Source organism: Zootoca vivipara, chromosome 8 (genome assembly GCF_965207765.1).
Source record: "Zootoca vivipara chromosome 8, rZooViv2.hap1.1, whole genome shotgun sequence".
In the NCBI taxonomy this organism is placed as follows: domain Eukaryota; kingdom Metazoa; phylum Chordata; class Lepidosauria; order Squamata; family Lacertidae; genus Zootoca; species Zootoca vivipara.
Window position 1 is genome coordinate 86,198,366 of NC_142591.1, and position 24,587 is coordinate 86,222,952.

Sequence of the window (24,587 nt, forward strand, 5' to 3'; positions counted from 1 at the left end):
ATGACAAACTTAGTTGGTCTCTAAGGTGCTACTACTGGAAGGAATGTTTTTATTTTGTAAAACTTAGCAAGCCTACTAGGAGTTAAATACCATTGTGTGTTTTTTTCTTTTTGGGTTTTTCTTTTTAACCAAGCCTGTTTTCCATTTAATAACTTGCATACATTTTTATTAAAGTTACATTTCAATGAAAAAAAAATTCTTCAGTTTCTGTACGTACACAATAAACACAATAAAACTGGACTATGCCCCTGATGGGAGAGGGGTCAACGTAGATTCTGGGATGACCCTCCAAAGTGAATCATTTCCACCCCATGTTGCCACTCCTGGTCTTCCCTGGGGCGATGATGCCCGGCCTGTCCCTCGACAGCCTCCCACCCAAAGGTGCGGGGGGGGGGGCGTGTTGGGTGGCTGCCATAGCTGCCAAATTTTCCCTTTTCTCGCGAGGAAGCCTATTCAGCATAAGGGAAAATCCCTTAAAATAAGGGATAACTTGGCAGCTATGGTGGCTGCCCACGTGCCCTGCGCTGCCGCCCCCTCCCTCTCCTCCCTCCGGAACGGGTGGGCGGGGCTTCCTCCGCCCGCCCGTGCAGGCAGGTCGCCACCGGCTGCCCAACCGGAGCGGCGGCCCGGCTGACGTCACATCGGCGCGGCGTGGTTGGCTGCGGCGGGCGCGGGGCGGGGCCTCCGAGCCGCTTAAAAGACCGAGCGGGGCGCGCGCGGGCGGTAGAAGCGCGCTGAAGCGAGCGGCGTCTGTGTCGGTGTCTGTGTCGGGGCGGCCCCTCGTCCTCTGGACGCCCCCTCAGCCCTTCCTTCCCTCGGCTTGCTGCCCCCTTCTGGTGCTGCTGCGAGGCCGGGCGGATGCCATGGAGAGGGGCCCGGCGGCGCTGCTGCAGGTGAGCCCCGGTGACCTTCGCCGGCGGGGTCCGCTCTCGGGGCGGGGGAGCTGAGGGGAGCCGGCCGGCCTGCGTGCCTTCCTGCTGCCGGGCACGGAGAGGCGGCAGCGGCGGCGGAGGGCCCGGCGGCTCCCAACCACCCGCGGGTCTCGCCCTGAGGTAACTCGGGAGCGGGCGGGGGGGGGGTCGCGCCGCGCCGAGCGACGTCTGTCAAGGCAGGGGAGATGATGGGGCCTCTGGGACTCCCCGCCACAAGGAGCCGCCTCTCTCAGCCGCGCTGCTCCCTGGAAGAGTCATTCGGGGGGGGGAGGCAAAACGGCCCCCGAAGGGTCTCCCCTCGAAAGGGGGCAGCGCTTGGGCTCTGGAGGAGAGTGGGGTGGGAGGCAGGGCTGCGGCAGGAGGGCATGGATGGCAGGCCAGGATGGGCAGCCTCCAGGCTCAGAGCATCCTCTCCCCCCCCCCATATCTTCCTTGGACTGCCAGCTGATGGGGCTGATCCAGCCAGGTTAAGGGGGAAGATCTATTGCCTTTACACCCCTGTTAGCAGCAGGGCTTGCTGGAGGCATCTCAGGTAGGAAGAGAGGTCCATTCCCAATCCCTGACCCTTGTGTGAGTGGAGCTGCCAGGGCTGGGACCTTCGATGTCCAAACTGAGATGCAGGTGTTTCTCCAAAAGATGCAACTGCCCTTCCCCCCTGGCCAGGTCTGAACTGGGATTTGAACCCAGACCTCTAAGCATGCAACAAGCATATCAGGGTCTCTTACCGCAGCTCTGGGGATGGTGGGGTGCACCTCAGGTTGCATACAGGGGCTCCCCTTGGTACCCATTCCCCCGCTCCCAGTGAGCCTTGGCAAAAGGGTTTCGCAATCATTCTCCATGGGGCCGATTGGCATCCCTCACTGGTACCGTTGAACCTGATGCCTTTAATCTATGAAGTCTGATGTGGTTTGAGACCTTGCACACTTACTTTGAAAGCCAGCTTCTTCTTTAAGTCACCCCATCGCCTTTTTGGGCTGGTGAGAAGGCCCCCATCCTTGAGCCACATGCAAAGGGTGAAAGACAGGCAGAGACATCTTGTCTTCTTAAGAGCAGACTTCTGAGCCCAGGCGGGCATTCTTGCTTGGGTTTCCACTGGTGTGTGGAGTTACGGTAACTTTGAATTCAATATAGTACAGTATTTTAAATTGAATGGGGAGGGGATTTTCTTCTTCTTGTTTTCCCCTGTTACGTATTGCTGGTTTGTAAATAGCTGATTGTTTTGCCATCTGTAGGGAAGAAATACCTCTTCCAGGTCAACAAGGAAAGTTTTTGTAATCTTGAGGGTAACTGGCGCTCTCAGTGCAGGCATGTAGCCACACATTGTAGTCCAAATTATTATGGATTAGTAACATTTGTGGGCTTCTTTGTGAGAGTTGTCTTTTGGTATTGCAGGGGAATTGTTTGGTGGGTTTTTCCACTCCTTTAAAAGATTTTGCATGCACACAGGTCCTTGGGTATGTGTATTCATTAATGATCACATGTAATAAATAACATGATTGAGGGGGAAAGGGAGGAGGGGAGATGGAATTAGGGCAAGCCAGAGATCAAGCATCATATATGCAAAGCCAAGGTAGTTCCAGGGGAGGGAAATCCCTTCAGAAACATTTTACAGCTACCTTCAGCAACTTTGTATCCTCCAGATGTTTTGGACTGCAACACCCACTATCCCTGACCACTGGACATGCTGGCTGGGGCTGGTGAGCATTGTAGCCCAAAACATCCAAGGGGATGCCAAAGGCCCCTTTATAGACCCCACCCTGCACCAGGGAGCCACATTCCCCCAGTTCATGGGAATGATGTCTCCCATGGTTGAAAAAGAAAAACTTGCTGTCTCTGTTGGACGGAGGCATCCTGGGAAGGGGAGTGAAAGTGGCCTGGGTTCCAGGATCACAAGAAGCTGTCTTGTACCAAGTTAAGACCCCTTGGTCCATTTGGCTTAGTGTTGTCTGCACTGACTGGCAGACTCTCTAGGGTGTCAGGAAGGGGACATTCCCAAACCCAAAGAGAGCATATCAAAATCCAGAGGCTTTTCAGAGAACACATCACAGCTCAGAGCAGGGCACTTGCTTCACATCAGCACATGCCTTGGGATTGACCCAGGGCCTGTACTCATGTGAAGCAAGCACCCTGCTCTGAGCTGTGATGTGTTCTGATAAGCCTCTGAACTGTGATATGTTCTCTGATAAGGTTCACACGAGATAATGCTTTGGGAGTAGGGTTAACTCCTTTCAGAATAAGTGTTTGTACTGTACTCCTTTCATGAAATCCTCTTAGAAAAAGAGAGAATTAAATGAAGGGCGTGTGCAGCCCAATTTGCAAGCCCCTGTTTGCCAGCTTTATTGATTAGGCAATGTTTGCACAGTCTTGTGAGTGGTTGTCTGCTCCCTTACCCTGGTTCACACAGGTTGCCATAGCTACTCAACAGCAAATGATGGAGCTATAGTAACAAATAGGGAGTGCTGTGCTTCCTTGTGTATATAGCAAAGGCTGGGACCACAGACACATGCCAAAAAGAAAAGAAAAAAAGGATTGAGGCTTTTGTTGCAGAATAGCTCTCCAGCACTGGGAACAGCAGCTTCTTTCTGGCAGCCTGTGCAGCAAACTGAAATCCAACAGGTGCAGCTTCCCTGTGACAGCACAACTTTTTTTTGTTTCTTATGAAGCTTGCCATGTTCCATCTCTGTGTGCTAGGCTGTGGAGACCAAACCTGAGTCTGAGGGTCCTGCTGCCTCCTAGGTGCACTTCTTGAACTCCCATTTAAGAAGTTAACTACTTCTGAGATACTGGATCTGACCACTGCTAGGCTATGCTCATATTTATACATTGTGAGAAATTGTGGTATTTAGGGATTCACTGAATGCAAACTGTTTTTCAGTGGCGTTTGGTTATAGCAAGAGTGTATGTTTTAACGTGAAAACAGGTGATGCTGTTTTTCTTCTGACAAAAGTTGGATGCTGTGCCAAAAGTTGGCACTTAAACTGCTTTGGTTGCCCTGTATGATGACCTTTGTTGAGAGAGAGAGACAAGAGAAACATGTCCTTGTTAATTCTTCTCAACATCTCAGCGGCCTTCGATACCATCGACCATGGTATCCTTCTGTCCGAACCAGGGGTGGGTGGCACCGCTTTGCGGAGGTTCCAGTCCTACTTGGACAGTCGTTCCCAGAGGGTGTTGCTTGGGGAATACTTTTCAGCCCTGTGGAACCTTCAATGTGGGGTCCTGCAGGGCTCAATCCTATCCCCCACATTGTTTAACATCTACATGAAACCGCTGGGTGGGGTTATCCAGAGATTTGGAATGCGTTGTCAGCAGTATGCTGGTGACACTCAGCTCTTTCTCCTTTACACCTGCAGATGAGGCAGTGGAAGTGCTGGACCAGTGTCTTGCCTCGGTAATAGAATGGATGAGAGCCAACAAACTGAAACTCTGTTCAGATAAGACGGAGACACTGTTAGTGGGTGGCTCCTTAGATCAGGTGGGTGGCCAGGTGTCCTGCTCTTGATGAGGTTATACTTCCTCTGAAGGAGCAGGTTCGTAGCTTGGGGTTATTCCTGAGCCCTTTGCTGCCACTCGAGGCTCAGGTGGCCTCAGTGGCCCAGAGTGCCTTCCATCCTAACTTCTGTCGTCTATGCTCTGATGACCTCAAGGTTAGATTACTGCAATGTGTTATATGTAGGTCTGCCTCTGAAGATGGTTCAGAAACTTCAGCTAGTGGAGAATTCAGCGGCCAGGTAGCTCACTGGAGAAAGATGGTTTGAGCATACTGTATTACACCGATCCTGGTCTGACTACACTGGCTACTAATTTGTTTCCGAGCCCAATTCAAAGTGCTGGTTTTGACCTATAAAGCCTTACACGTCTCAGGACTGCAATACCTCAAGGGTCACCTCTTTCTATAATAACCTACCCGGACCCTGAGATTATCTTCTGAGGCCCTTCTTCGTGTGCCTCCTCCTTGAGAGGTCCAGAGGGTGGCAACATGAGAACGGGGCCTTCTCTGCAGTGGCTCCCCATCACTGGAATGCTCTCCCCAGGGAAGTTTGCCTGGCGCCTTCATTATAAACCTTTAGGAGCCAGGCAAAAACATTCCTTTATAACCAGGCCTTTGGTTGATTTGATTGACATCCTATGCCCTTTTAAAATGTGGGTTTTTTTGGGGGGGGGTTATTGGGTTGTTCTTTTTATTTTGATTATATATTTTGTGGTTTTATATTTTTATTTTGTTCTGTGAGCTGCCCTAAGACCTCCAGGTATAGGGCAGTATATAAATTCAATTAATAATAATTATAATAATAATACTCTACAGTGTCAATTTTATAATTTATATGGTGCTATCAATATACATGGTGTGCCTAACAGTATTAGCACACATGTATACTGTGGTCCAGGGAGACGACAATAGAAGGTCTCTTCCAGACTGTTGCTTTTTGGAGGATGGGTTCTGTGACATGCCATTGACACAATAATAGTGCATTAGTGGTGGTGGGTTTATACTGAACCATCCACACACTGTCCTGTATTGTGATGCTCCCCCAACATTACCACATTATTGCCTCCTTATTATTGCCTTATTATTGCCTCATTATTACCACATTATTGCAGGAGTCTTGTGTCTACAGTGCAACAAAAGTGTGTTGGGGAAATCCCTTCCAGAGCATTTGTGGGGTAAAAAGTTACAGGTTTTCTGCAGGAAGGGACATGCACTGATTGGAAATGAAGCAGTACCTGCACCCCAAAACTTTAGCAGGTGCAAGCAGTGTTGAAAGCAGAATCTTGTCTAACAGCCCCAATACCATTCTGAGTGCAGATCATCATGAGTGCACAATGGAAAGGATGTCTGGAGGGACCATAAGCCTGGAATGGCTTGCTCCAAAACACAATTCTTTCTGGGGAAGGGGAGACACTGTTCAGAAGAAAAATGATAATATGTATAGTCAATAATTAATACCCTCCAGTATTTTGCAGATGAAAACCAGGACAGCTTTGGGGTGCTTGGAACCCTTGGAACAACAAGGGTTGTTCCTTGAGTGTGTGTGTGTGTGTGTGTGCGTGTGTGTGTGTGTGCGCGCGCACACACACACACACCCTTCACAGCCACCTCAAATATTGTTGGAAAGCTTTTCTCTGGCTGATGTACATATTATACTGATCGTAGCTTTTCTTTGTTTTTTTTTTAAAAATGAGTGCTTAATCTTGCAAATAATCTAGTTGCATATGTAGGGTAGCTGCAACCGTATGTACATGGAATAAAAATGAATCTCTCTCTCCTCCCCCCAAATACTTAAGTTCTAGAGATCCAGGTGGGAAGCCTGAAATGCGAAGAACTTTAGTGCACACTGACAGCATTTGTCTCCTGCAGAAGCAACAAAGGGTTGTTTTTTTTAATAACCAGAAAATTCAGAGGCTGCCCCTGGTAAACAGGGGGTCATTGGAGGGCAGACTGTACTGTGGATGTAAAAAACCAACATTAGTTTGAATGCACATTAGATGTAGATACCTTTCTCTTTATTTTTCTTACCTAATACCAACAACATTTGCAAATGCAGCCTTCCAGAGGATAAAATGCATCCTCAAGCCTCTGTTGTGAAACGCCCTAAATTGGTCTGACAGGAGCCTGCCACCGTGACTGCAGAGTGAGGGAATTGTGCCCCAGGGGTCCTGCTTAGCATGGCATTGGTTCTGCCACCCCTTCCCCTGATGTCTCCCAACTTAGTGGGCATTGCAGCCAGTTGCCTGCTCCATGGCAACAGCAGACCTGCTTGGCAGAAGTGCCAGCAATAAATACGCCAACCATGTTGTGGTCCCCTTGCCGCACATCTCGCCCCACATATTCTCTCCTCCCTTCTCCTGCCCCCCAGATACACCAGAAGAGATTGCATCTCCTCCACCAAGCTGGTTTCAAACAAACCTGGCAGCATGAGATTGGGGTGGAGCATAGTTCAGCAGTGCTGGGTAGTGCTGGGCAAGTTAGAACATTAAATGCATTTATATGAACTGTCATATTGAAATAAGAGATGCCCAGTGGCTTGAAGGGGGGCATCTCTAAGCATGTTGGTGATGCTGCTTTACATACATACATGTTGTTGTTTAGTCGTGTCCGACTCTTCGTGACCCCATGGACCATAGCACATACATAGTATGTATGTATGTACATACATACATACTCATAATTATATATTTTACTATGGTTTATTTGTGTTGCATCTGATTGCTATATGATGTGTGATCTTGTATATTTGTTTCCCCCCCCCAGCTTATAAACCGCCTTGTGTATAGTAATATAGCCTTTCTAATATAGCGGTACAGTGGTACCTTGGGTTACAGATGCTTCAGGTTACAGACTCCGCTAACCCAGAAATAGTACCTCGGGTTAAGAACTTTGCTTCAGGATGAGAACAGAAATTGTGCGCTGGCAGCACGGTGGCAGCAGGAGCCCCCATTAGCTAAAGTGGCGCTTCAGGTTAAGAATAGTTTCAGGTTAAGAACGGACCTCTGGAACGAATTAAGTTCTTAACCAGAGGTACCACTGTATACAACTTAAAAGTGAAATGAAAAAAAAAAGTGTACATAGTTATGTTCTTAAATTGCATTTCACAGAGGTGAACATGCATGATCCCATCAAGCAAACATCCTCAGCTCGTGTACATTCCTTTTTAACATGTGTACTTATTTGCTATTTAACAGTAGCATGCTTTTTCACATAGGGAACCCTTCCTGTTATACCTCTTCACCTATTGATGTCAATCTATAGTTCTCTCTTGCAAGCCCTGGTGGGATGCTCTTGTGTGGCTCTCGTTTATTTTATGGGGGTTGTGTAGGAGAACTTTCTTGTAGCCTTGCTGCATCAGCTGCTGGTTTGTTCTGCATTTGTAGAGTATTGTTATTATTTATTAGTTAATTATTGAACTTATTCATTGCATTCTTGTTCCTCAAGGTGGCTAACATAGTAAAAGGAACAAGTCTACTTAATGGATGAGTATAAGACAGACCACTAATATATTAATGTTTCTCCCAATTAAAAAAAACCCATGAGTGGGGATAAATATGAGCCTCTGCCTCTCAGTGTTAGACAGTATGGAGTTAGATAAGACAAAGTGTCTGGCTCTGTAGAAGATTGGTACCTCTGTTCCCAGTTACAATATATGCTTAAAAATTAAAATATATCATATATACTTGGATAAATATAGATGTCTCAGTATATATACTACCAATTAGCTTGAAAACTTGGGCAAAAGAAGTGTTTACATCTTCCCTCTTCCTCACAGGCATGTCTTCGTGGCTTCTTGTTGACACTCTAGGCTTTTGAAGCTTGTGTGCCCTCCCTGCCTGTGATAGACAGTTGAGCCATGTTGTTTCACCACCCTTCCTAGGGAACCAGGTGTCCTGGCAGGGCTGCTGCTTCTTGCTGGTGGCTAATCCGTCTCCTTAGCAGACTGGCTCTCAAATCCTCCCCATACCATTAAGCTGCTTTAGAATTATTTGCAGCTCTCTAAATGCAGAGGGGACCCAATTCAGGAAGAAGTCTCCTTGTGCCCCAGCATGCTTCTGTGGCAGTCTCTCCGTCTGTGTAAGTGGAGCAGCCGTCCAAGGCTCTTGGCTTGCTTTGGTAAAAGTCCACCAGCCCAGAATACCATGTTAAATGTTGTCAGCACTGGGAAAATGGAAATGATCCCCTCACACAAGAAGAGTCCTGCTGGATCAGGCCAATGTCACATCCATCCCAGTATTCTTGTTCTCACAATGGCCAACCAGATACCCCAATGGTAAGGTTACCAGACGTCCCCATTTCCTGTGGACAGTCCCCAGATTTATAAATCAGTCCCCATACATTACAACATTCCTGAAACTGCCAACATTCAGTTCTGGTGTTGCAAGAGAGAGAAACTTTTCTCTAGCCTCTTTCTGCATGCCATTGATTATTATATAAACTTCACAATGGCTCAATCCCAACAAGTCCCTCTTTCCTTATCTATGCCAACCTCTCTCTACCCCACAATTCTGCCATGCCAGGCCTCAAGGTCAGGTTTTGGGGTCCCCCCCTCTTGTTTCAGCTTTATGGTGAACCATCATGCTTGATCCATTATAATCTCAAAGGAGGATCCTTTCTAATCCTTCATTATTAAGAGGCTGATAATATTATTTAATCCCCACCCTATCTTTTGAGGATCAGAGCGGATTACAATAATTTAAAAACACATTATAGCTCCGTCCTATTTATAAGCGCTCCAGACTTCCCACGTGTCATCTAGTCTTTGTGGCATGTCTGCCTCTCACAACAATATCCCAAGGTAGATTGCTGTTACTACCACTTAAAAGTTGAAGAAGCACAGAGAGAGAGAGAGAGAGAGAGAGAGAGAGAGAGTGACTTGCCCTCAGCCACCATAAGAGCTTCATAACCAAGTAGGTGTTTTGAACCCGTGTCCTGGAGGAAGGAATGTTGGATGACAAAATAGAGGGGGACTTCCTGTGAGGAGCAGAGCAGCTTCCTGTTGGCACTCGAGTGGGTGTTAGACTTTTTGTTTTTCAGTTTAGCAAGAATGTTTCTCTCACATTAAGGAGGTGGCCTCATGAGCATCCTTCAGGCGCAGGTGGAACAGATGAAGTACAGAATCATAGAAATGTAGAGCTGGGTGACACACAAATGGTCATCTAGTTCAACCTGCCACAATGCATGAGTCAGACCAGTAGCCCGTCCAGCTCCAGCTCCCCTCTTCCAATTCCCCAGTTATCTTCAGGACAGGCCCATGGCTGTAGCCCCTTCTAAGGCTATGCAACATGCTGGTGAGAGTTTTAGCCCAAAACCAGGTTGTCAAAGTCTGCCCTACTTACTGATTATTTTATTTACTTATTTTGTAAACTCTGTACACTGCTTGATTATAAAAATGTCCCTTCAGAATGGCTTGCCAGAAAAGATAAAACAATGAAATTATCAATATAAGAATCGACAACAACCATTAAAGACTTTGGGAATGTTAAAATAGCAATAAACTGAGCACAGTTAGAATAGCAATAAACTGAACTTACATCAACTTTCTAAACTATCAGCCAGCACACCTAGAAGTGTGCTCAAAGCCAAAAGACCTGCATTTCCCTTTAATTCTGAACATATGTTTCCATTTGCGAGGCTTGCATTTTCCATTTCTCCCATTGCATGGAGCCTCCCAGCTAACATGCTCTCTCTCCCTGCTTACCCCACTCAAGCCACACGCTGGTGCATTCACAGGAAAATTGTCCTCCCTGCGATGAGCTTATTATGTAAATGCAAAGTGGTAGGTTTCCCTGTTGGGTTTGCTTTTTGTGGATGCCCTCGCCGCCCTCAGAGTTGTCTGGTACTGAGTGCCAACAAAATAATGTTTCCAGGCTGGCTTTGCAAAGTGCTGCCCTGGGGGTGCTGTTTCAAAGGATCCTGGCATTGCAGCAAAGCTTTGCAACTGTGCAAAAGCCTGACAAGAGCTGCTGTCCTGCTCTAAGCCCACAGAGGAAGGTGGGTTGGTGGCTTCAGCACATTGGAGAGTTCCCAGTGAGCAACTTCCGTCAATGAAGGATCTCTCTTCAGTTCATTACAGTACAGTACTGTACTTCATTCTTAGACTGAGCCTACACCATATACTTAAAGCACACACCCCCAACCAGAATCCTGGGAACCGTAGTTTAAGGGCACTGGGAACTTTAGTTCTTTGAGGGAAAGCTGCAGTCCCCATGATTCTTTTTCTGTGGCAGGGAATGTGCTTTAAATAGTGTGGTCTGTTCCAGTATTGAACAGCTCTTACAGTTAGAAATGTCTTCCTAATGTTTAGGCAGAATCTCCTTTCTTGTAGTTTGAATCCATTGGTTTCGGTCCTCTCAATCTTCTCTTCTCCTGGCTAAACATACCCAGCTCATTTAACTGTTCCTCATAAGGCTTGGTTGGATTCACTCAGTCGACACTCTGCATTTACTCAGAGGTGCTCTTCTTACGGTTTTTGTGGCCCAGCCGCTGTACTGAAAAGAGATCAGGGCCTTTGGCTTCCAGGCACTGCAGGGCGCCCTTTTGTTAGCAATTATGCAGCAGAGAGGACTGTGCCCGCAGCCAGTATTTTGACACTGTGGATGTGCTTTGGATTTATAGAGTGGCATTAGGAGGATGTTTGCCTCCTTGTCCTCCATCCTTTCCCTCCAGCATCCCAGCGAGATCCTGATGGAGGTTTCTCATGGAGTAATGGCTGAATAATATAGCTGGATCCTCCTCTCTCTAATTCATCTGCTGGGAGGCCGAGCTGCCTCTGTGAATGAACAGATGGAGGGCACCCCCTCCCATTTTACCCCAATCTCTTGCAGCGGCTGCAAACTCCCGATGAAATTTTAATAAGGCCTTGCTTGCTCATTATTTATTATGCATTAAAGAGAGCAGGAGGCAATTAACTGAGCAAGAGATGGCACGGAAGCGTGCAGTGAAAGGGGGCCCTTCAGGCTAGCAGGGAAGAGCAACACCACCTCAGCTGGGCAAGTGACTGAGCAGCAAAAGGGACCTGATGGCTCCTCATCATGATAGTCATAGAATTGTAGAGTTGGAAGGAACCCCCAAGGGTCATCTAGTCTAACCCCCTGCAACGCAGGAATCACAACTAAAGAATCCCTAACAGATAGCTATCCAAACTCTGTTTATAAACCTCCAAGGAAGGAGAGCCCTCTGCCCTCAGAAGGAGTCAGTTCCACTGCTGAACAGCTCTTAAAGTTATTCCTAACGCTCAGTCGAAATCTCCTTTCTTGTAACTTGAATCCATTGGGTTGGGGCCCTGCCCTCTCGAGTAACAGAAAACAAACCCAACTCCTTCAACCATTCCTCTTGAGGCTGTGTTTCCAGACCCTCGATCATCCTGGTCTCCTTCCTCTGCACACCTATCATGTCAATATCCTTCTAAAGTTATGGCACCCAGAACTGGACACAGGACTCCAGGTGGGGTCTGACCAAGGCAGAACAGAGCAGTGCTATTGCTTTCCTTGATCTGGACACTAGACTTCTGTTGATGCAGCCTATCATAACATTAGCTGTTGGTGATGGTTGTATGCTCCTTCCAGGATCCAGAGGCAGCAAGCCTTTCTATACCTATTGCTGAGGAATAACCACTGTGGGGGGTATTTCCCTCATGCTCTTTGTGGTGCCCCTGCAGCCATCTGGTGGGTCTTTGGCCCAATTCAGCAGGGTACCCTTCTGTGAGTCAGGACACCCCAAAAAGGCTCAGTTCTTGCACAACTGCAACTCACTAGGCCATGATTGTTGCTGCAATAACAACAGTATGGTAGAAAAGGCTGAACAGGGGAACTGAACTGATTTTGAGCAGAATCTGTGTTTTCCAGCAACTGGTATTCAGAAACATTGCTGCCTCCAACTGTGGCAGTACAGCGTATAACTACCATGGCTAGTAGCCACAGATAGCCCTTTCCTCCATGAATGTGTCAATCCTCTTCTGAAGCCATCCAAGTTGGTGGCCACCACTTCCTCCTGTGCTGTTGGGGCACAGAAGAGAGTCCACGGAAGGATTTGGAGAAAGGGAGAGAGGCCACTTAAGAAGCAAGGAAGGCTGTCCCTGTCATTGCAATCAGGGCTGTGTTCCAAACTAGCTTTTTCCATCAATATGTAATCACAGCAGAGTTGGCTGTATTAGCTTTGGCATCAAAAAGGCCTGGAGTCTTAGGAAGCTGCCTTGTACTGAGGCTATGTACACACCATACATTTAAAGCACTTTACTCTCCCCCATGAGAAATGTAGCGTACCCTTTGCAGAGCTTCAGTTCCCAGCACAAATAATAATAATAATAATAATAATAATAATAATAATAATAATATATTATTTATACCCCGCCCATCTGGCCGGGTTCCCCCAGCCACTCTGGGTGGCTTCCAACAAAATATTAAAATACAGAAATCCATCAAACATTAAAAGCTTCCCTAAACAGGGCTGCCTTCAGATGCCTTCTAAAGGTCTGGTAGTTGTTGTTCTCTTTGACCTCTGGTGGGAGGGCATTCCACAGGGCGGGCGCCACTACCGAGAAGGCCCTCTGCCTGGTTCCCTGTAACTTGGCTTCTCGTAGTGAGGGAACCGGCAGAAGGCCCTCGGCGCTGGACCTCAGTGTCCGGGCAGAACGATGGGGATGGAGACGCTCCTTCAGGTATACTGGACCGAGGCCGTTTAGGGATTTAAAGGTCAGCACCTTAACAAAGTACTGTTCCCAGGATGTGTTTTTAAATGCAAGGTGTGTACGCAGTGTGTGCCCATCTGTTGGTTCAATATTTCCTACGCACTGGCTTGTATAGGTTCTCTAGGACTTCAAACAGAACATTCTCATCCCTCCCTGGAGGAGACACCAGAGATTGAACCTGGGACCGTTTGCACGCAACGTAGGTGCTCTACCACTGAACTATGAAGGCCTTTCCCCCTGTGGCTTACAATTTGGCCAAGTTGCGCTGAGCTACACAGAAGTTTCAAGGCACAGATCACAAAACCAGATGTGCTGAAGGAAAACAAGGTCAACGAGAGGAGATTCAAAAGATAACAAGAATGCAATAAATGCATGTATAATCACTGCAGTGTGAAATATCAATACAATGCACATCTAAAACATAATGTGCATTTGCCAGAGCATCGGCGCATGAATACTAAACCATTGCTGTAACACCACAGCAGCGATAATCACTTTTGCAGCAGGAGATTGCTTGAGTGCAAAGTTGCGTATCAAAATAGACCCATAGCTGGGGGTTGGCGAAGCAGAGTTGGACAGGCATCCAAGAACAAGAGCTTTGAGGCTGATGGAGAAATTAAGAGGAAGCTGCATCCAGAGATTGGCACAAACCACCTACCAAATCTCAGAGGGCAGCATCCATACCCCCATCTGTTCTTCCCCCTCTTCCTATCTTCACCCAGCTGGCTAGATCCTCTTCTCTGGAACCAGAGCCAGGGGAGACTTTAAGACCATTGCCCCACACAGCATGTCTGCTGCCTCACCCTAATCTCTCATTAGGATGCCTCTAGCACTATAGTGCTTTTTCCTGATTGTTGGTGACGTTGATCAAAGCCTCTAATGGGTTTAGGAGCCACTGAGCTATCCCTCCCCAGCTAAGGGGCAGTAGGGAAGATGAGATGGTGGCATGCTGAGCCAAGATGCCAGGGGGTGCAAGGTGAGTCTGTTCTACTTCTCCGGCCTCCTTTTTTTGCAGCTTCACCCTAGTCCAGCTCTGCAAGCAGTTTCCACCTGGCGGCAAGGATCCAGCAACATCAGCGGCATCCACTGGTACCTATATTTTTAGATGCTTGTTGCCATGGTTTCGGTACCTTGGTTACAGCCAACAGCTGAACCCAGAGGATCCATTGGGCTATCATCCCAGAGGGGAAATAGCAGCCCAAACTAAGACAAAGACCCCAAATGGTCTGCCTCTCTCCAAAGAGGTTCTCCCCTGTTTTGTTGACATGGTGGTCATGCAAGTAGACAAGCTGTAGGGCCAACTGCAAAGAATCCTCAATACCAAAGCAATTCCCGGGGTGAGCAAGGACTGAATCACACAGTGCATAGTGGAACTGTGGAGTTCACGAGATTTTGCATGGCCACCAGCTTAGACGGCTTCAAAGGGGGATTGGAAGAATTCTTGGAGGAGTGGAAGGCTATTGATGGCTGTCAGTCACAATGATATTTTTTTGTGTCCTTGTGGATCAGAGGCAGCCTGCCTGTGACTCCCAGTTGCTGGGGAGGATAGGAAAGAATGCTTGAGTGCAGGAGTGTGCCTTTCCTGCTTGCGGGGTTTTCTTAGGCATCTGGTAGGTCACTGGGGAAAAAATGAATGCTGGACTCTTGGACTGAGCATGGAGGAGTCTTCTTAGGGGAACTGCACATCACCCTCCTTCATCCTGCGAGACAAAGAATGTATCCAGGACATGTCTGCCTGCCTGTTTAAACCCATACAATAAAAACCATTAAAAATATATTAGAAGGGACTTACTTGACCAAAAGATGCCATATGTCTCAGTACTTCCAAGCTTTTATCGAAGAAACACAGAAATGCTTAGAAAACAGAAAACAAACTATCACTTTTGGGGTTTTTTTTTGTTTTGTTATTCTTGGTTAATTTGTTGTATTATATACATTTAAATTGAATTGTTACAATATAAATTGATAAATAAAAATATTTTAAAAATCATAAAAAAGTTAAAAGCAGACATGAATTGGAAGGATGTCTTCTTAATTGCCTGTGTAGGCGTGGAGGAATGGAAACATTTTCAGCAAGCGTTCAAGAGGTTTCACCTCCTCCAGAACGTAGCTCAGAGGAAGTTGTGATAAGGAAAAGTTTTACTGAGTGTATTTTTCTAAATTGTTTCTCCTTCAAATCCCTTCCCAAAACCGTTTTCCTTGAAGCCTTTGGCAAGACACCAGGTTTTGTCGTCCTCCTTGGGGAATGGTTTAAGCCAGAGCAGGATACCTTTGGCCCTCTAGATGTTGGACTCCAACTCCCATCAGTCCCCAACCATCATGGCCAGTGACCACGGATGATGGGAGTTGTGGTCCATCAATATCTGGAGGACCAATAGGCCTTTGCAGCTGTTTGTTTGTTTGTTTGTTTGTTTATTATTGGCTTAGTTTAAACTTCCTCACAGGATTGTTGTGAAGATAAAATGTCGGAGGGGGAAAACCTCAATGTACAACATCTTTAACTCTTAGGAAGAGAGGAGAGATAAAATAATAACATAGCGATACAGTTCTGTGATTCTGTTTCTCTTCTGTGGTTTGTTGGGCCTCTGCCATAACCTATTGTGGATTTTCTGTGGTGTGTGTTCCTGTTTTAGGTATTTCTATTAGATGGCTTCCTCCTGTATGATGGATGTGTATGTGTACTTTAATGAACCGAATAGAGTGAAATATTACAATTATTATATGTTTATTTAAATTGCGTCTTTTACTCTGACAGGGACTCGAGTCATGGGGAGGGAGAGGGAGTGTCTGAATGTAATAGTTTTTATATTATTTTGTCAATACTGTTTTATAGATCATGAATGCCTTATTGATTTGTTAATCATGTAATATGGCTTACACTGTAATTGTGATGTTTAGCTTATTTCTTTAGTTGCTGGTTTGCTACTATTTTATAGATTGTAATTGTTTTACTGAACATTTGTTATGTGATTTATGCTGTACCTGTTCTGTTCTGTTATTGTTTGTTAAGCTGCTCTGGGATCAATTTGACTGCAAAGCAGCATAGAAACACAGGCATTCAATCTCTTTCTCTTTCTCTCTCCTGCCAGCAGCTGCTCTAGGATGGCTCCGGTGGAGCCCACGCTTGTTTCCCTCCTGCTGTTGGGTCTCCTGGCACTCCAGGCCCGCACTTGCCCAGCCACCTGTCGCTGCTACAGCATGACCGTGGAGTGCGGCTCTTTGGGCCTCAAACAGATCCCAGGTAGCATCCACCCCTCCACCCAGGTAAGGCTCAGGTGGGAGGAAGCCCAACTCCCAGCACCACTGGGGGGGGGGGTGACCATTAGGGCCAGGTTTCCTGTCTCAACCTAACCTAACCTACCTCACAATACTGTTGTCCATTCAGTGCAGATGTTTGCTTGCTTTCAAAAATAAATAAATTCAAACGTTAACAATAAGAACAATGAACGGTGATGTAAGGGGAAAAGAATATAGGGATCCTCCTCCCCTCATCAGAAGCAGCTCCTCCACAAGCAGTGATAGCAGCGAGGAAGCTCAGGAGTCCAGTCAAGAAGTGGGGAGAGAGGGCCAGGGCTCTGGCAGCACGGGAGACCCCTGCTACACAGGAGGGAGGAAGAGAGAGGGGGGGGAAAGGGGGGAGAAGGAAAACATGGAGCGTAGACCCCTTTTTCCTCCGGTTCCGGAATTACGCAGGAGAAGGAGGGGAAAGATTTGCTGTCCCGAGACTCTTATGTTGGAGGAGGTCCAGGGGCGGTCGAGTGCCAGATTCTGCATCGGACTGAGCAGACATGCTGTACATATCCAGCTCACTGTAAATAGCCTGCACTAATAAAAACTGTTTAAAGACAAGGATGCGGAGCGTCGTTACTCTAGAGTAGTCGCAAGAACCTCTGACAGGTGTCTTTCCGAAAACACCAAAATTGGAATCTCTGTAGAAATAGCATACACAATGACTGATTTGGTGTTGAGCCAATATAACCTACAAAATTGTAAATGAATATGGAAATGCTTTCTTGAGGTGCATACAAGTGTCAAGAATTACTTTTTAATAGACTGCCAGTTTGGTGTGTTTGAATCCGGGTGGTGGTGGGGTTTTATATGTGTGTGTGTGTGTGTGTGTGTGTGTGTGTGTGTATACCTGGTATAGATTTGTTTTTAATCTGCTGCAGCCAGCTCAGACCCTTTGGGATGTGGAGCTAGAACAAATATATTAAACCAATAAAATGGAAAGCTTATATAAAAAACCAAAGTGTGTGAACGCAGACACATTGCTACCACCACCAAGCCTTTGGGCTCCCAATGCAACCTGCGCACATGAAAGAGCACATCCTCTCCCATGCCCACTCATTTACTATCTTCTTCTTTTTAGAGCTTTATTAAGTAATCAAAATATTTTATAAAGAAGCAAAATGAATCAGGTGGTGGTTTGCTATTAAAGATCTGTAGTACATAGACATCAGAACATGGTGAGGTTCAATCTGAAGTCAGACAAGAAAATAGGATTGTTGTTCTTCCAAGAGCTGACACTACGTTGAGGGTTTAACTGATGGCATTCCCCCCCCCCCCGGCTTTCTCCCCACTGCAGACGGTTTTTCTTCAGGACAACGGCATCACGCAGATTCACCAGCAAGACCTGGCGTCTCTCTCGGGCCTGCAATACCTGTACATGCAAAACAACACCATCTCAGCCCTGGAGCCAGGCGCCTTCCGCAACCAGAACCGGCTGCTGGAATTGGCGCTCAATGGCAACCGCATCCACCTCATCAACAGCAGCATCTTTAAGGGCTTGGAGCACCTGCGAGTCCTTTACCTGGCGGGCAACCAGATCACCCGGCTCCCCGACTTCACCTTCTGTGACCTGGAGGTGAGAACCCACAGGGGCATTCCTGAAAGTGAGCCATCAAGGTGGCCCCACTGTGCCTCCCAGAAACAACCATGTTTTCTGCATTAGGACCCTGCTGTTCCCATTTTATGGATGAGGGAACTGAGGCTCAGTATTAGGGTTTGAGCAACTCGTGTCACTTTCATCCCTGATCTGCAGTGGCTTAGTGCAAATAGATGAATGACTTGGAGGACCCAAATCTTAGCTAATTCCTACTGTAAGCAACAGAGAATTATGGAAATACTAGTCATGAAGCCCGTTAAATTAACGGGTGCTAGAACAGACCTGTTGCTCTAGCAACCTCGGGGACATGCGCAGAGCTGACATTGCTTGCCCGCCGCCACTTGTAACGGCCACTGCCGCTTAGAAGTAAGTCCATGCGAGAAGTAAACGGCCTCGCGAGTGCGCCTGCGTGGAGACAGAGCACGCTCGCTCGTGACCATGGGGCTATCTCACGCGTCCTCTGGATTCTCTCGCGAGAGCTGCTCCGAACGCCGAGAGGCTGAGCTCCCTTATGCGTCGGCCAACGCGTTCCGTCTCTGCGCTCCAAGTCCCAACGGCTGTCTGTGGGGCACATGTGCAGTAGCGCAATCCCACGGACACGGGCTGGACGCAGAGACACTTGCACTTTATTATATAGGATGCCGCAATACAAAGTCAGTTGTGTAAATTTTAAAAGCAAGTTCAAGTACTTGTCGTTAATATTAGGGACAGCAAGGACTTTCAATACGCAATTAAACTGTCCAGGTCTGGGCACCAAAATTGACAGAGGATGTTGGTAAGCTGGAAGGTGTGCAGAGGAGGGTGACCGAGATGGTAAAGGGTCTGGTAAAGCGATGGCAAAGGGCCCCCAAGTGTCATGAGGAATGGTTGAGGGAGGAGAGTATGTTTAGCCTGGAAAAGGGGAGACTTTAAGGAGATCTGATAGCCACCTTCAATGCCACCTTAGACGGCTGTCACATGGAATATGGAGCAAACTTGTTTTCTGCTGCTCCAGAAGACGGGACCCAAATCAGTGGATTCAAGTTACAAGAAAGGAGATTCTGACTAAACATCAGGAAAAAAAACCTTTCCGTCTGTAAGAGCCATTTGACAGTGGAACGGTCTCCCTCGGGAGGTTGTGGGCTCTCTTTCATGGGCTGTTTTTAAGCAGAAGGTGAATGCCACCTGTCTTGGATCCTCTAGTTGCGATTCCTGCCTTTCAGGGGGTTGGACTCCTGGCCATGAGCTACCAATTTGCATGGGGCTGCATAGGCTGGGCAAGCAAATGAGGGACAAACAGCCCAAACAGCAGTGGTACCAAAACAAGAAAGAAGTGGATAACGGCACCCGGCCTGCTTTCTACCTAATGTGCCACCTGATTCTCTCTCTTGCAGAGGTTGCAGGAGCTCCACTTACAGGAGAACAGCATAGAGACTCTAGAGGACCAGGCGCTGGCCGGTCTGACCTCGCTGGCGCTGCTCGACCTCAGCAAGAACAACCTGCGCACCATCAGCCGGGTGGCTCTCCGGCCCCTTATCAGTCTTCAGGTGCTGCGATTGACAGGTGAGCCCCGCTGCCAGTTCTTCTGGCGCCACCTGCAGGCCAGAGGTGCTCGTGCTAGCTCAGCCATTTCAAAGCGGGCCTCTGGTGCCCTCTTCTCTTACTGCCCCCAAGGTAGAAAAGTTGGGGTAGGCAGGAGGGATGCAGGCATGTCAGGCTGGGAGGAAATCTCTGCAAGAGCCAAAAAGATGTTTTTGTAGGAAATGGTGGGTTTTTTGTGCAGCAGCACCAGCATTCTATTGACATCAGGTAGGTGTCTCCCCTGTATTTTTTTTGGCACCTGCCAGAAACATTCTTTTTTAGACACGTGGAATGCTGAGGTGTGCTTTAATCCTGTTTTTAGTTTATTGCTGATTTTATATTCTGGATGTTTTAAAAGAGTGGTTTTTTTTACTGGTAATTTTTATTGTTTTATCCTCTTTATAAACAACTTTTGAGTGTTGTTGTTTCAACAATCAAGTAGTGTGCAAATTTTATGAAATAAAAATAAATGTGGCCCCCTGGGCTGGAAAAGGTTCCTCACGCCTGCCCTACAAGCAGCTACCGTTTCCAGGATCTGGGCGAAGCCTCTGTTAGTTTGCCTGAGTATTATGGAGGTGCCCTTACAACTGTGGGAGGGGGGCAGGAACATTCTGGGATTCCACTCCAAATCCCATAGGGAAATAATGCAGGCTGGGTATTGCAAGGAGAGCTCCTGGCTTTTCCTTCTGTAATTAAACTACGGAACTCCCAGCCACAGGAGCCAGGGATGCCCCCTCCCCCCAACCTAGAAGGCTTTAAAAGGGGGTTGGACAGATTCATGGAGGAGGAGGAGGAGGAGGAAGAGAGGAATATCAGTGGCTACTAGCCAGGATGGCTAGGCTGTGCCTCCACGGTTGGAGGCAGCAAGGCTTCTACATACCAGTTACTGGAAACCACAGGAGTGGGGGGGGGAGTGTGTTATTGTGCTTGAATCCTGCTTGCGGGTTTCCCATAGGGGCATCTGGTCGGCTGATGTGAGATGTCGGGCTGGATGGGCCATTGGCTTGATCCAGCAGGTTCTCCCTATGTTCTTATTTTGCATGGGGCTGTGGAATGGAAAGTGTTGGGGAGGCAGTGGGAGACTCCTGGGGTGACCCTGACTTGTAACCAGACCCACCCCCCCTTTCTCTCCCTCCCTCTCTTCCTTCCTGCTGGCAGAGAACCCTTGGCGATGTGACTGCTCCCTGCACTGGCTGAGCTCCTGGATCAAGGAGGATGGGCAGCGGCTCCTGAGCCCCCAGGACAAGAAGATCGTGTGCGCGGAGCCCCCTCGCCTGGCGTACCAGAGCCTGAGGGACGTCTCCGGCAACAGCCTCGTCTGCATCCCGCCGGTCGTGCAGGTGGAGCCCCTGGAAGTGACGGCGCGGCTGGGTGACGACCTGCGCGTTTCCTGCCAGGCCTCGGGCTACCCGCAGCCCCTGGTGACGTGGCGCAAGCTGGTGCACTGGCGGGGGGCTGGGGGTGCCAGGGCCAGTGGCTCCCGGCTCCCAGGCGGGACCTTTGCCCTGAGTGAGCGCAGCGTGGGGGAGCGCTTTGAGCAGTCGGACACAGGCAGCGGGATGCTCTTCCTCAACAACGTGACGGTGGCCCATGCCGGCAAGTACGAGTGTGAGGCCTCCAACCCGGGCGGGACAGCCCGGGTGCTCTTCCACCTCATGGTCAACCTCTCTCAGCAACAGCAGCAGACGTCACGTGGCTACCCGGCCTCGGTGGACATCAGCCAGGAGCCCCTCTACGACATGGAGAGCATGGACTTCAATGCCCTCAGCATGGCCACGCAGACGGCCATCGCAGTGGCCATCTCCCTTCTGGCCCTGGTGGCTCTCCTCCTGGTGATCATGATCTACCGGAAGCACCGGAAGCGGAAAAAGGCCAAAAAGGAGGAGAACATCCTCTATGTCAACGACTACTCGGATGGGCCTACCACCTTCGCCCAGCTGGAGGAGTACCGGGACGAGAGGGGCCATGAGATGTTTGTCATTGACCGCAACAAGCCTCTCTTCGCCACCTACAAGGACCCCCAGGGCCTGGTGGGGGCCTTCCCTGAGCAGCTGCAGGATCAAGCCACCCAGACCTTGGAAGGGGAAGAAGATGGCCCCCCGGAAGCCAGCGAGCTCTTTGTCAACCAGGGACTCATGTTCCAGCCTCAGATTGCTTACGAAATCCACTGCTGAAGGATTTTGGGGAGGCAGGGAGAACCCACTAGCAAGGTGCCCAGGAAACCTTTGGGGTGGGTGGACTCCCCCTCCTCTTGCCTCCTTAGGGGAGCTGCTTCCTTGACCTTTCACCTCCGCCCCAGCCTTCCCGATAGGTCTGCCTTCTCTGCGGTTTAAGGTGATACAGGAGCGGAATCCACAATGCTTTGGTGGCCGTTAGGGGCACCCCCAGGCGAGACGGGGGATTTCTTTCTGAGCCTCTCCCCTGGGAGCAATCTCACTTCACGTGGCTGCCAAGTGGAAGTGTGTATCACCCTCTTGGCACCGTTCCTCGGGAATAAGCACTCCCTTGGCTCTGCGCAAAGACAGGAGAGCGGTTCAAGAGGCCTCCACAAGGAGGTCCAGTCAGAAAGTGTAACAGGCGGTGCTATTTTTCTAGAAAAAGAGGTGCCGGAACTCACCACGAACCCCTCCCTCATTCTCTTAGAATGGCAACGGCGCCAACTTGAGAGGTGCCGGAACTGAGTTCCGGCGAGTTCCTCCTGGAAGAAAAACTCTGGTTTCAGGGGTACCAAGCGGGTGGCCACTGATGGACAGCAACAGGCCGCACCCCTTGATTTATCCCAGTCGCCTCCCATTTGCCCTCCAATGTGTGCCCTGTGGTTGGACAGAAGGAATTTGACTACTCAGCGAATGAAAGAAAAACCACTTCCTAGGCGTAAGGTCGGTCTCTTGACAAGAAGCTGATGGAGATAGAAGTCCATAAATGTCTTACACTGTGCAGTCTTGACCGCCCAGTTTATCCTCACCCTTTCCCTGACCTTCAACTGACACTGTGGAAATGAAGCTGGGGGGGGGGCGTCAGGGCATATACCTTCCGAAAACAGGGAGAGCTGCTCTGGCCGGAGGACAAGTGTGACATTTGTTTTCCAATTTGGTGTTTTGTTTTGTTTTTTAAGGATGAAGGAAAACATACTGTGACAATCACAATGAGTTGAACAGCTCCACTGTATTTGTAAGTCCCACAGATAGAACTCCACCCCTCACCTGCACAGCCACCCCCCCACCCCCACCCCCTTTCTGGTGCTACACAACTGTGGTTTTGCAGGAACCTTGAAAACCACAGGAAATGGGGAGGTGCCACCAGGCTCTGCCAGGAAAATGGAAATGGCAGCGTCGATTTGTGCAGACGAGAAGCCAATAAAATGTAGCTGGTACCAGGGGGTGCCAAGGACCTGTATTTCATTTATATATTTATTTATAAATTCTTACAGCACATCCCTCTTGTGAAAAGTGTGTGCGCTGACACAAAATTGTGGTCCAAAACGAGTTGCAGTCAAACATTTCCTTGCACGCCTATAAGGGTGTACGGTAGCTTTGGGGATTTCTATTTCTCACATTTTCCTGATCCTGTGATAATATACAGTATTTTAAGCAGAGCATGATGAAGATGATGCAGAACATCCAGGGAGCTCTCTCAAAGGCTCTACAAACTAAGCAGCCAATCCCTGCAGAGCACGGTCTGTTTTGCTGACTATATTCCTCCCTGGACTCAGCCGGGAAGGGAGGAAGGCCAGCTACTCCAGCTCTCCCCCACCCTCTGGATCAGACCATATCCAGGCCAGAGACAGCCAAGAGCAAAAAATGGCACATGCAGAGTTATCATACAGGGAGGAGAGGGATTTAACTGCCTGATTTGCTAACTACCACGTAAAACAACTTTCTGGTTGCCCAGGGCCGCCTTCACCCACCTGCTGTCCTCCAGATGTTTTGTACTACAGCTCCCATCAACTGGGGCTGTTGGGAGTTGTAGTACAAAGCACCCGTTGGCAAAGGCTGGCATATGCCACAATGAATTTGTAAAGTCTTGAGTGTGCCATGAGACTCAGTGTTTATGTCGCTTTGTGCTGCAGCAAAGATTCCACCCTCCCTTTCCAGTATAAATGCAGCACTCAATTGTGACTTACACGTAATCTTGTAGCACCTGGATTCCTCCACTGTTACATCTATCACCAGTTCTCCCGCCAAGGAAGAAGAAACCCTGCAGGCTGTGCAAACCTAGAAATTGCGAGTCTCTGTCCCTTTCTGGGCAGTTCCTTTGGATTCTTGTCTCCTATGCCCAAGGGGTCATGAGAGGATACTTTAGAGGGTGCAACTGCCTGCCATAGGTGTGGTTCTTCCCTCTAGAGTGGGAAAACACTCTGGTTGCAATGGCAAAAACTAGCATTGCAGTCCCTAAAAACAGGCTTAGAATCATAGAATCATAGAATCATAGAGTTGGAAGAGACCACAAGGGCCATCCAGTCCAACCCCCTGCCAAGCAGGAAACACCATCAAAGCATTCCTGACAGATGGCTGTCAAGCCTCTGCTTAAAGACCTCCAAAGAAGGAGACTCCACCACACTCCTTGGCAGCAAATTCCACTGCCGAACAGCTCTTACTGTCAGGAAGTTCTTCCTAATGTTTAGGTGGAATTTTCTTTCTTGTAGTTTGAATCCGTTGCTCCGTGTCCGCTTCTCTGGAGCAGCAGAAAACAACCTTTCTCCCTCCTTTATATGACATCCTTTTATATATTTGAACATGGTTATCATATCACCCCTTAACCTTCTCTTCTCCAGGCTAAACATACCCAGCTCCCTAAGCCGTTCCTCATAAGGCATCGTTTCCAGGCCTTTGACCATTTTGGTTGCCCTCTTCTGGACACGTTCCAGCTTATCAGTATCCTTCTTGAACTGTGGTGCCCAGAACTGGACACAATACTCCAGGTGAGGTCTGACCAGAGCAGAATACAGTGGTACTATTACTTCCCTTGATCTAGATGCTATACTCCTATTGATGCAGCCCAGAATTGCATTGGCTTTTTTAGCTGCTGCAT

The 24,587-nt window shown here is 48.3% G+C and overlaps 2 protein-coding genes across 2 annotated transcripts in view; one reads left to right on the forward strand and one right to left on the reverse strand.

The window, feature by feature from the left end:
• The window catches only part of STX17 (syntaxin 17), a 257,051-nt gene that overhangs the window by 231,484 nt on the left and 980 nt on the right, over positions 1-24,587 (reverse strand). The window lies entirely within an intron of this gene.
• On the forward strand, positions 689-22,952 carry LRRC24 (leucine rich repeat containing 24). Its single transcript, XM_035125432.3, has 5 exons — positions 689-893; positions 16,204-16,375; positions 17,697-17,975; positions 19,370-19,538; positions 20,715-22,952. Exons 1-5 carry the CDS (start codon positions 859-861, stop codon positions 21,728-21,730), a joined length of 1,671 nt encoding a protein of 556 aa, XP_034981323.3. The 5' UTR covers positions 689-858; the 3' UTR covers positions 21,731-22,952.

What these genes read in the sequence shown, in the direction of transcription:
- LRRC24 (XM_035125432.3), top strand. Translation starts at nt 859, where the DNA reads ATGCCATGGAGAGGGGCCCGGCGGCGCTGCTGCAG. An exon ending in GCCCGGCGGCGCTGCTGCAG is followed by an intron (nt 894 to 16,203) that starts GTGAGCCCCGGT and finishes TCCTGCCAGCAG; the next exon opens with CTGCTCTAGGATGGCTCCGG. An exon ending in TCAGGTGCTGCGATTGACAG is followed by an intron (nt 19,539 to 20,714) that starts GTGAGCCCCGCT and finishes TCCTGCTGGCAG; the next exon opens with AGAACCCTTGGCGATGTGAC.